Source organism: Mastomys coucha, chromosome X (genome assembly GCF_008632895.1).
Source record: "Mastomys coucha isolate ucsf_1 chromosome X, UCSF_Mcou_1, whole genome shotgun sequence".
NCBI lineage: Eukaryota > Metazoa > Chordata > Mammalia > Rodentia > Muridae > Mastomys > Mastomys coucha.
In genome coordinates this window covers 16,985,029-16,997,662 of record NC_045030.1, presented here as the reverse complement: position 1 = coordinate 16,997,662, position 12,634 = coordinate 16,985,029, and the positions used below count along the sequence as shown (strand labels likewise).

Here is a 12,634-nt window from a genome sequence, read left to right as displayed (position 1 = left end):
TATACAATGTAATAAATAAATAATAAATGTAATAATGTAATAAAATGTAATAAAATTAGGCTGAGCTTTTCTAATAGACACTCCCAAACACAAAGTAACACAATTATCAAACACTTCCAAAACATGATCTAATTATTATCTTTTCGATTAAAACACAGATATGTGTATCAACAGCAAAATAAATGTGTTGGTATAAAATATAATAAAACAAATACCTGTTCTTTGAATTTCCAAGCTCTATTTACCTTATGGTCTTTACATATATGTTTACTTCTGATATGAACACTTCAGGACTGATACTAATTTCTATTTACCTTTAGGTCTCAGATCAAATAATCTTCTTTCAAAAAGGGCTTCCTTGAACCAAAATATGTTTTCTTGTTGTACACTTCCATAGTACCTCACAGTTTTTTTTGATAGCAATCATAAATATAGCTGCACTTTTATATATAATTACATATTTAGTATCTGCCCCATCATTTAACTAGAAGGTCCATGAATGTATGAGTGTAATTGTCTTAACTACTGTATCCACAGCAACTGATTCCTACATATGGTTCGCAGAAAGACTGCAATATATTTTGGCTACTACCATAAAGAGATACCATAAGTTATTTTATTACAGGAATAAAAATATGAGCTAACAATTTACAGATATAATGTAATCCCTCTTTTGTAAGAAACAAATATTCTGGGACTGTGGGTCTAGCTCAGTGATAGTGTGCTTCCTTAGCATGGCTGGTCTCTAGTTTTGATTTACCAGCATTGTGAAAAAAGTTAGGAAGAATCTTGACTCAAAAATTATCAGAACACTGATGATTTCTGGCTGTGAGATTAATAGAAACTTTTATTTTCATTTTTAAACATTTCTGTTGCTATTTTCAATCATCATAAAACAGAGATAAAATATTTTTGTAGCACTGGGGATTGAACCGAGTGCCTCGCATATGCTAGGTGAGCACTCTACCATTGAGCTACATCCCCACCCCTATAAAGTCAGTTTCTCAAAGCAAAATAAGGAGGCTACTTTACAGGTAACTTTAAGTTTACTACAATGACGTTTAGTTTTAATTGCCAATTTGACATACTCTAGAATCATCTGCAAAGGAAGGTTCTGTAAGAAATGGTCTAGATTGGGTTAGTCTGTGCGCATGTCTGTGAGCATGTCTGTAAGAATGTCTCGATTAATGGGAAGACTATGGGTGACACCATTCCTTGGGTAGAGATCTTGGATCGTTTTAAAGTAGAGAGATCTTGCTGAGAACTAATGTGCAGGTATTAATCCATGCCTCTCTGCTACTTACTGTGGATTCATTCTGACTAGCTGCTTCAAGTTCCTGCTGCCTTGCAGGAACTGCCTTGCCTGCAATTATAAGCTATGAGCCAACTGCACCCTTTCTCTTTTAAGCTGCTCTTATCAGGGTTTTTTATCATGCCAATAGGAAATAAAACTAAAATGATTACTAGTTAAAAGCCAAAGCCGGGCGGCAGTGGTGGTGCACGCCTTTAATCCCAGCACTTGGGAGGCAGAAGCAGGTGGATTTCTGAGTTCCAGGCCAGCCTGGACTACAGAGTGAGTTCCAGGACAGCCAGGGCTATACAGAGAAACCTTGCCTAGGAAAAAGAAAAAGAAAAAGAAAAAGAAAAGAAATATCTCGCCAGGCGGTGGTGGTGCACGCCTTTAATCCCAGCACTTGGGAGGCAGAAGCAGGTGGATTTCTGAGTTCGAGGCCAGCCTGGTCTACAGAGTGAGTTCCAGGACAGCCAGGGCTATACAGAGAAACCCTGTCTCGAAAAAAAGAAAAAAAAACAACAACAACAACAAACAACAACAACAACAACAAAGCCAAGAAGACGTTTAAATCATTGATGAAGTGATTTTCTAAAATATAAACTTTCATGCCTTTTTATAGGGCACTTAATATTTAGTATCTTTTCAATGATAAATAGTGTCAGTTATCACTCATACATTTCTGAAAGCTTTTCAGATAAGATTCACTTAGGCTCAATTATGGGTAGCTTCCTCAGATTTCAAAATAACTTGTTATGGTCCAGAAAAGTCAGAAGCACAGGCCATTCTCTTTTGGCCACTGGCTGACTTCTTGGTTTACCCCATTACTCAGTTCAAATACTTCTATGTTCTATGTATATCATGGTAAGAGAAAAAGCTGCAAAGAACCCCTGTATATACAGAGTATTGTACTATGTATGGGTCCTCTCATCATTTTCTGATTACAATCTTACAATATGAATATTACCCAAAAGTCTTACATGTTAATGTATATGTCATGGTTTGCAGCTTCTCTGTTGCTTTGGAAGCTCAGGTACTAGATAACCAGATTTAAAAATGATATATAAATCAAGAATGAAACTGAATAAAGGTGAAATTTTTTTCTCTTAGAAAAATGAGCTTTAACAGTACATACTAATGTGTACCTGTAATTTCAACACCCAGGACAAAAAAGTAGGAGGCTGTGAGTTCAAGGCCAGACTGAGTTAGTATGCAGAGTCATATAGCGAGAACTTGAATAGGAAAACCAAATAGAAAAAAATGAGCTTTAGGGCATGGACTGTACAACAGATCACTTAAATATTGACATTTCCTGAACGATTCTTAAATTTCTGTACCATAAGAGTTGTCACTGTTAGACAGCTCAGTTTCAAATATCCACATTTTTGGCACACCTTCTCCAAACAGTCTGACCTCATTTAATATACCAAAAAAAAAAAAAAAAAAAAAAAGAATCAGGCTTAAGTGGATCATTTGCTTTGGACTTTATATGGCAATATTGCCACTTTAATGACTCATATATAATCCTGCACAATCCTTATGACCACCAATATACTAGGTATTTGAGCAGGGTAATAGAAGAACCATAGGATCATAAACCTTACATATCACCTTGTTTAGCCGTTTAAAATGTATTAGCTTTTGTCTTACAGGGCCATACTCCATCTGAAGGATCTATAGGCAGTTAATGGCTACTAGGAGAGAGTAACATTTCTTCAGGTTAGCCATTGAGATGTTGCCTAAGATACTTAAAATAACCCTTAATTAAACTCAATGGTTAATTAAAGAAAACAAAATAACCCCCCAAAAGACATTAAAGTAGAAAGAAAACTAGTAAGAAAGAGAAAGGAGATCTTTCCATCTTCTGAAGTCTTCCTTGATTTCTTTCTTCATAGACTTGAAGTTCTTGTCATACAGATCTTTTACTTGCTTGGTTAGAATCACACCAAGTTATTTTATATTATTTGTGACTACTGTGAAGGGTGTCATTTCCCTAATTTCTTAATCAGTCCTTTTATCTTTTGAGTAAAGGAAAGCCACAGATTTGTTTGAGTTAAATTTATATGCAGCCACTTTGGTAAATTTCTTTATTAGCTGTAGGAGTTCTCTGGTGGAATTTTTGGGGTTGCTTATGTATACTATCATATCATCTGCCAATAGTGGTATCTTGACCTCTTTCTTTCCAATTTATATCCCTTTGATCTCCTTTTGTTGTCTAATTGCTCTGGCTAGGACTTCAAGTACTATATTGAATAAAGTAGGAGAGAGTAGGAAGCCTTGTCTAGTTTAGTAGGACTACTTCAAATTTCTCTCCATTTAGTTTAATGTTGGCTGCTGGTTTTCTGTATATTGCTTTTATTATGTTTAGGTATGGGCCTTGAATTCCTGAACTTTACAAGACTTTTAACATGAAGGCATGTTGTATTTTCAGGATTAATATAGTAAAAATGGCCATCTTACCAAAAGCAATCTATAGATTCAATGCAATCCCCATCAAAATTCCAACTCAAATCTTCAGATAGAAAGAGCAATTCTCAAATTCATCTGGAATAACAAAAAACCCAGGATAGCGAAAACTCTTCTCAACAATAAAAGAACCTCTGGTGTAATCACCATCCCGGAACTCAAATTGTACTACAGAGCAATAGTAATAAAAATCACACAGCATTGGTACAGAGACAGACAGGCAGATCAGTGGAATAGATTTGAAGACCCAGAAAAAAACCCACACACCTATGGTCATCTGTTCTTTGACAAAGAAGCCAAAACCATCCAGTGGAAAAAAAATAGCCTATTCAACAAATGGTATTGGTTCAACTGATGGTCAGCACACAGAACGCAAATTGATCCATTCTTATCTCCTTGTACAAAGCTCAAGTCCAAGTGGATCAGGGACCTCCACATAAAACCAGATACACTGAAACTAACAGAAGAGAAAGTGGGGAAGAGCCTCGAATACCTGGGCACAGGGGAAAATTTCCTGAACAGAATGCCAATAGCTTATGCTCTAAGATCAAGAATTGACAAATGGGACCTTATAAAATTACAAAGCTTCTATAAGGCAAAAGACACTGTCAATAGGACAAAACAGCAACCAACAAATTCGAAAAATATCTTTACCAACCTATATCTGATAGAGGGCTAATATCCAATATATACAAAGAATTCAAGAAGTTAGACTCCAGAGAACCAAATAACCCTACTAAAAATGGGGTACAGAGCTAAACAAAGAATTCTCAACAGAGGAATACTGAATGGCTGAGGAGCACCTTAAGAAATGTTCAACGCCCTTAGTCATCACGGAAAAGAAAATCAAAAAGACCCTGAGATTCCATTTCACTAGTCAGAATGGCTAGGATAAAAAGCTCAGGTGACAGCAGATGCTGGAGAGGTTGTGGACAAAGAGGAACATTACTGCATTGCTGGTGGGATTGCAAACTGGTACAACCACTCTGGAAATCAGTTTGGTGCTTCCTCAGGAAATTGGACATAGTTCTACTGGAGGACCCAGCTATACCACTCCTGGGCATATACCCAGAAGATGCTCCATCATGTAATAAGGACACATGCTCTACTATGTTCATAGCAGCCTTATTTATAATAGCCAGAAGCTGGAAAGAACCTAAATGTAAGCTGGAAAGAACCTAAATGTCCCTCAACAGAGGAGTGGATACAGAAAATGTGGTACATCTACACAATAGAGTACTACTCAGCTATTAAAAACAATGAATTCATGAAATTCGCAGGCAAATGGATAGAACTAGGAAATATCACCTTAAGTGAGGAATCCAGACCCAAAGGAACACACATTGTTTGCACTCCCTGATAAATGGATACTAGCCCAGCTCAGAATTCCTATTATACAACTCACAAACTATATGAAGCTTAAGAAGAAGGAAGACCAAAATGTGGATGCCTCAATATTACTTAGAAAGGGGAACAAAATAATCACAGGAGGTAGAGGCAGGGAGGGACCTGGAAGGGAGGGGAGAGAGGGAAGAAAAAACGCTGAGTCAAGATCAGGTATGGGAAGATACAGAAAAGAAGTACAGAGGTTCACTAAATTGAACAGAAATATGTAGCAGAAGGGGATGGGGAACTGGGGATAGCCACTAGAAAGTTCCAGATACCAGGGAAGCAAAAGGTTCACAGGGCCCAACAGGGATGACATTAGCTGAAATACACAACATAGGGAAGATAGAATATACAGAGACCATCTCCAGTAGATAGGCATGGCCCCCAGTTCAGGGATGGGGCCACCCTCCATCTCAAAAATTTTAACACAAAATTGTTCCTATCTAAAGGAAATGCAGAGACAAAAAATGGAGCAGAGACTAAAGGAAAGGCAACCCAGAGACCACTCCACGTAGGGATTCTTCCCATCTGCAGACACCACATGAATAGAGATTTATGCCTGGTACTGAAAACCAAACAATTATCTACAGCTAATCAGTCATGGACACTAAAGAAGAACCTACTTCCACTTTTGTAAACCAGTAGACTGTAGTCTAAATACATAATCTCATAATCATAGATAAGAACAACAATATCAGCCAACCAGACCCCAAGAGCTCCCAGGGACTAAACCATTAATTCAAGAGTATACATGGAGGGACCCATAGCTCCAGCCACAAATGTAGCAGAGGATGGCCTAGTCTGTCATCAATGGGAGGAGAGGCCCTTGGCCCTGTGAAGGTTTGATGCTCCAGCATAAGGGGATGCTAGAGTGATGATTCAGGAATAGGGTAGGTGGGTGGAGGAGCACCCTCATAGAGGCAAAGGGGAGAGGGGATGGGATGGTGTGTTTGTGGAAGGGAAACTGGGAAGAAGGACAACATTTGAAATGTAAATAAATAAAATAACCAATACAAAAAAGAAAATAGAAAGAAAAGAGATCAGCAGGAAAGGAGGAGACAAGAAAAGGAAATAGAGCTGGCTATGATCAAATACATCATAGACATGTATGAAAATGTCATAATGAACAATCAGTATATGTGCTGATGAAATGTTTTGCTTTTAAAATTAGAAAATGGCATTAAGATAGCATGCTGAAGATAAAATTGAGTTATGTGGATACAGACTTGTTATGAACTGGAGTAGTTAGGAAGATTATTATATAGTTTTTGTAGAAATAGAACTAGGGTTTGGAAAGATGACAAGAAGGGGCAACGATATTTAAGGACAATGATGTTCGTTTACTCACAGTCTAGAACCTATGATGGAAAACACTACAAGGATGATAAAAAATATATTGATCCATTTCCTTTATGTCAGATCCTTTAACGATAACTCATACAAATGTAAGACAGTAATGATCAATCAATAGAGGGAAGGGAAGAGTAGTATGGAATGCACATTTCTCACTGATTTAAAACCATCAGAAGAGAGACCACATACTCCAATTCAAAGCAACTCTCTCAAGCTGAAAGAAATTATGAGAAAGAAGTTACTAGAATCAAGTGGTAGCAGATATGCCCAAGCAATATTGCAAGGATTTGATCGTCTTATGAGTTTATGATAGATCAATGACTGGTCATGATAATTAGTCGGGGAAACAGATCAATACTGGGATAGTGGTAATAATAATATCATATTAGAAGCTTCAGAATGAGTGTAGCTAGGGGTTGTATAGGAGATAAATCTCAGAGCCTCTCAGGAGATAGCTATATTTAGGCTAGCTTACCCTTCCTTCAGTCTCTGCTCCATAGTTAATCTCCGCAACTCTTTACAAGATCTACTTTACAATAATGAAAAAAAGTGGCCAAGAACATTTTTATATTACATTTTTTATTAAAAATATACCTGGCAATTTTATTAGCCTTCTAATAAACACTTAGAAAGAAGAAAAGAGATGTAGTATAACTCACGTTTTCTGTTTTAACCTTCCTCCATCAGTATCTGTTTGTTGTGACTGTAACTTTTCTTCATCATCTGACTGTGTGGCATCATTGCTACAAGAAGAAAGAGGAAGTGAGTTGAAAAGAAACCACTTGCTTCTCAAAAATGTCCTCTAATGCTTATTATTCAGGTACTAATCAGAATATGACAATTTATCTTAATAAGTTTTATATAATTTCAAATTAATGAAGAACCAGAGAAGTACTAAATAGTTTCCAAGTTTAAAGTATAGAATTTTAAAGCAAGATGCAATATATAAAATTGAAGTTAATGTAATTTAATAGCTTATGATATCCTACTATAAGGCTGTGCATACTAATAATAAAGTAACTTGTAGATAGCTTTTTCTTAGTCCATCATATACAATATATATTAAATTTAATAAAAGAATTTGCTTTTCTAGAACTTATTCCTTAGTCTGCATTACACAACAAAGATCAGTCTTTTCACTCTTAAGCATTTTTTCTGACTACAATAAAGACTAAAAATACTTAGAAAGCAAAATTTAAGAAGACTAAGTGCTCCTCACAGTTGGCTTTTTAATCTTAATGTATTGTTTTAATACTGTCTCCAACAAAAGTCGTTTTAAAAGACAAGAAACTAAAGAGTATGAGATTAAAGATTTAGAATATTCTCCCTATCTATCTATCTATCTATCTATCTATCTATCTATCTATCTATCTAATATCTATCTATCTATCTATCTATCTATCTATCTATCTATCTATCTATCTAATATCTATCTAATATCTATCTATCTATCTAATATCTATCTATCTATCCATCTATCTATCTAATATCTATCTAATATCTATCTAATATCTATCTATCTATCTATTTATCTATCTATCCTATATAACTATATATCTATAACAGGGATAAAAGGTAAAGAATACATAGTTGAACTAATTTTACCTTTTGATTAAAATAGAAAATTTAGTTTAACTAAATAGGAATAGTTGCAGTTCACAAACTTAAATAATCACTACTCCAGTGTAATAGTGTCAATGTTAAATAACTTTAAGTCATACCTTACATATTCCTTTGTCCTTCTCATGATGTGCAGAGTAAGAGGATTAATACCTGTTGGCAACTTCTCTTCAGCAAGACTTAAAGGTATTTCTTCTCCAGTATCCAAATTCTTAATCATTACACTGGCCAAAATTTCCTGGATGTAAAAAAATAAACAAAACAAAACAAAACAAAAACAAAAACATCAACCTTAATTTTCTTTTAAAATTATTTTGAATTATGTGCATGCATGTATGTGCATATATGTGTGTGTTGTACATAGCCAAGAGGTGTTGGTTCTCCTGGACCTGGTGTGACAGGTAGTTGTGAGTCATCTGATCTGGTTACTAGGACTTGAACTTAGGACTTCTAGAAGAGCAATAAGTGCTCTTAACTGCTGAGTCACCTCTCCAGCTTTTAATTATCTGTTTTGAGTCTACAAACTCCTTAAAATTTTAAGTTAAGGATTTTCTGGATAGTCACTACTGGGTGCAATAATTTCCACTGAGATATAATTCTCCTAACACAGACTACAATCCCTTAAAATATGTAATTCAATGCATTATAATATATTCATGGTTCTTAATTAATTATTAAATTGTAACATTTGATTACTCACAAAAGAAACTACTTATATGTTAGTTGTCAATCCCATTAAAATTTTGATTTAGTCTCTGATAATTACTAATCTGCTTTTTGACTCCATTGATTTGTCTATTTAGGACATTTCACAAATTTCATCATATAATATATGTAAAATATACACATGAATACATATATCTTTTTGTAGCTAGATTCTTTCAAATTGCATGCTGCATTTAAGGCTAATCCAAATATCAATACTATATTCCTTTGAATTGTTGAAAATATACTATTGAATGGGCATACTACATTTATTTAAGGATTCATCCATCAGTGATACATTTTTGGGCTATGTCCACTTTTGGCAATTATCAACAATGTTGCCTTGAATATTTTTGTACATTTTTGTGTGGATATGTTTTTATTTTGCTTTAGTATATAAACAGGAATGGAACTGTTGGGTCATGGTAACTGATTAGCATTTTGAGAAAATGCTAAACTATTTTCCAGAGTATATGTGTTATTTTATTTTAATATATTTGAGAAAGGGCCTAGCTATGTTGTCAGGATGACCTCAAACTAATGACCTGCTATGGTTAGCGTTCAAAGTACTGAAATTATTGTTTACCACCATGACTGGCTTCCTAAAAAATTCTACTTTGTTTTAAACCTTCATTCTGAATAAACTGGCCAACAAACGCATCCTAATTTTATTTTGTATGTGGTGTTTTGCCTGCAGGTATGTCTATGTACTACATGTGCATAATTCCTGTGGAAGCCAGACCAGGACAATAGATCCCCTGAAAGTGAAGTTACAGACAGCTGTAAGCCATCATGTGGGTTCTGAGACTCAAACCTATGTCCTTTAGAAGCACAACTCTTAACTGCTGAGCCATCTTTCCAGTCCTTCACTCTAAATTTTAAAGGTAAGAAACCATTATCAGATAGTGGCTCAGTAGATAAAAGGACCTGGTAGTCAAGGTTGATGTGATGGCCTGAGTTCAGTCACATAGTGGAATGAGAGATCCAAGTATTAAAAATTGTCCTCTGACCTCCACATAAACACACACACACACACACACACACACACACACGAGAAAGAGAGACAGAGACAGAGAGACAGAGAAAGAGACAGACAGAGAGAAAGAGGGAGGAAGCCGGGCAGTGATGGCACATGCCTTTAATCCCAGCACTTGGGAGGCAGAGGCAGGTGGATTTCTGAGTTCGAGGCCAGCCTGGTCTACAGAGTGAGTTCCAGGACAGTCAGGGCTACACAGAGAAACACTGTCTAGAAAAACCGAAAAAAAAGGGGGGGCAGGGGGGAGAGAGGGAGGGAGGGAAGAGGATAGGAGGGAGGAAGAAATGTGAAAAAAAAGTATCAAAAATAAGTATCTAACATACTAGGGTTGTTTTAAAGCTCGCCTTTTATAAAATACAGATCCTGCTGTTTTGTGCTGTGTGTGCATGTGGTACTGGGAATAGAATCTATGACCTTATGAATAATAGCAAACATACAACTGAAGGTTTTGCCTTTTTCTTTCTGATCTAATCTCTCAGAAAGTTACCAGGCTGGCCTTGAAATTATGCTGCAGCTCAGATAGGTCTGGACCATGTAATCTTCATACTTCATCCTCCTACAATACAGGCCTGCTTTGTTATCAGCCCATCTTGGAGTCTACTTTAATGTATGTATTCCACTGAACATCTTTGTAAAATGACAAGTTTCCATCAGAGATTCAAACTTAAATATAAAAATAAAATCTTAAACCTAAGATAATCTTAATTTTCAATGATTTTGCCCTAAGAGTACTTTATTATATACGACAGTAACTAGACAAGTTCAATGCTGCTGGTATTGAAATAATGTTCAAAAGATGGAAATGCTGATTTTCTGGACTTAGTCATTATATAGTGTACTGATCTATCAAACCATCACACTGCAACCCATAAGCAACCCATAAATATGTACAAATATGAAACGTCAATTAAAAATAGAGTAAATTATTACAGTAATATGAAACATCAGTATGTTAACAATTTTAAAGTATAGTTTAGGGTCATTATGTACACTTAAAGTATTATGTAACCATCACCACGATCAATCTCTACACATTTTCCTCTTTTGATTTTTATATTTTATGTTTACTGACCTCATCAGTAAGCTCTCTTCCAGAGTTGGATCTAGGTCTCTGGGGGCCCATCACTTCACCTGCTACTGTCTGCACATCAGGTGCTTTTCCATTTTCCTAAAATTATAATTGTATAAACAGACAGACTGAAATTTTAGTTATTCATTACTATGAGCACTTCTATAAAATTCCACAAATCAGATAAAAGAACCTACTGAAAATTTAAAGATTTTAGTCCTTTATTATTCTCTGCATGCTGAAAGACATTAGACACCAAAACTACTGCTGCTCATGAAATCATGCCTTAGTAATATTACAAACAAATAAATGTTTTATTTAAACCTATCCAAAACAACAGTTCTCTATTAAGATTGTAATTCATTCAGACCATATGTAGATATTGCTAAAGAAGGGTTAGGACAACTTCTGTTTATATAAAAAGCTAGACAACAAATATGTTCAAAATTTTACATACAGTTGTCATTGCATAATCTTCTACATTAAAAAAAACCAATATTTTAAAAAGCCAAATACAGAATCCTACAAAAGCAGATGATAATAAGAAGATGGTAATGTTACATTTCCAGGTCTGTTAACCCCCCTCACCTCAGCTACTCTACAAATTATCCTGAGTTCCAAAATTTGGCTGTGGTAAAACGATATGCAATATTTTTTTATAGCCAACAGCCTAGTACATGATTTTTTATGTATAGTAAAGGGAACTTATAACATTAAACACAGTAGCAACTATTTTTATAAATATCATAACCGGCCACACACTTGGCATACAGTAGCACATTGCATTATTGCAGAAAACCTTCAAGGTGGGTCATTTCCTCCTGTTTTATAAGTGATGGCTCTAAAAATCAGATGCTAAATAGCTAGTTAATCTCAATAAACTATTTAGTAGCCAAGCTAGACATGGAAGTAAAGTGGTCAGGTGTCAGGGACCAAGAAATATTCTGCCTAGAGAAGAAAGACAGTTTCAATAATTATATGAGCCAGTTATACAAAGTTTGAATTCTCCTATATCAAATATAATAGTAATTTACCAACCTGGGCAGTAACTATTTTATCTCCACTGGTAGCACTTGCTAAATCGAGGGAAGGCTGGGAATCTCTAACTGTATTCTCTGAAGCCATATTTGTAGTTAGCAGAGAATCAGATGTAATATTGTCTTTGGGTACTGAAATGATAATAAAACTAATAATAGTAATAATGATAATGATATCTATAACAGAACAATAATATCAACAATTATATATATATATACACATGTGTATGCATGTGCGCACACACACACACACACACACACACACACACACACTCACTCTCACACACCAAGTCCTTTTAACCTTTATTTAATTCTTGTAACAAGAACAGTAGCTTTTTTTAAAAGTATAGAATACATTGTATTCAGAGCAGGGAGAAGAGAGGAGAGGGGGGGACGAGGGAGGGAAGAAGAAAGAGAGGGATAGGGAGAGAAGAGGATAGCCATGAGCATGTTGAGAGAGGGGGGAGGGGAAGGGAAAAGGGGGAGCAGGAGAAAGAGCAAGAGAGCAAGAGCAAAACAGTGCCTTTTAGTACTCGTTTTCTTTATCGAAAAGCCATTCAAATGAATTATTTAACTTCTTCAAGACTACAGTTTATACATTCAAAGATCTAGGATTTAAATTTAGTTTATAAGCTTTTTAATCACATTTTCTTTCCACCATTGGCATA

At 35.4% G+C, this 12,634-nt stretch overlaps 1 protein-coding gene across 2 annotated transcripts in view; it reads right to left on the bottom strand.

Annotated features, from left to right (window-relative positions):
• Wdr44 (WD repeat domain 44) overlaps positions 1 to 12,634 on the bottom strand; it is a 102,137-nt gene that overhangs the window by 35,606 nt on the left and 53,897 nt on the right. For both annotated transcript variants that reach the window (XM_031348900.1, XM_031348806.1), the window contains 4 exons: positions 11,968 to 12,098; positions 10,933 to 11,028; positions 8,221 to 8,357; positions 7,159 to 7,242 (listed from right to left, as the gene is read on the bottom strand). In XM_031348900.1, coding sequence (XP_031204760.1) covers positions 7,159 to 7,242; positions 8,221 to 8,357; positions 10,933 to 11,028; positions 11,968 to 12,098 — 448 coding nt within the window. The remainder of the gene's footprint in view (positions 1 to 7,158; positions 7,243 to 8,220; positions 8,358 to 10,932; positions 11,029 to 11,967; positions 12,099 to 12,634) is intronic.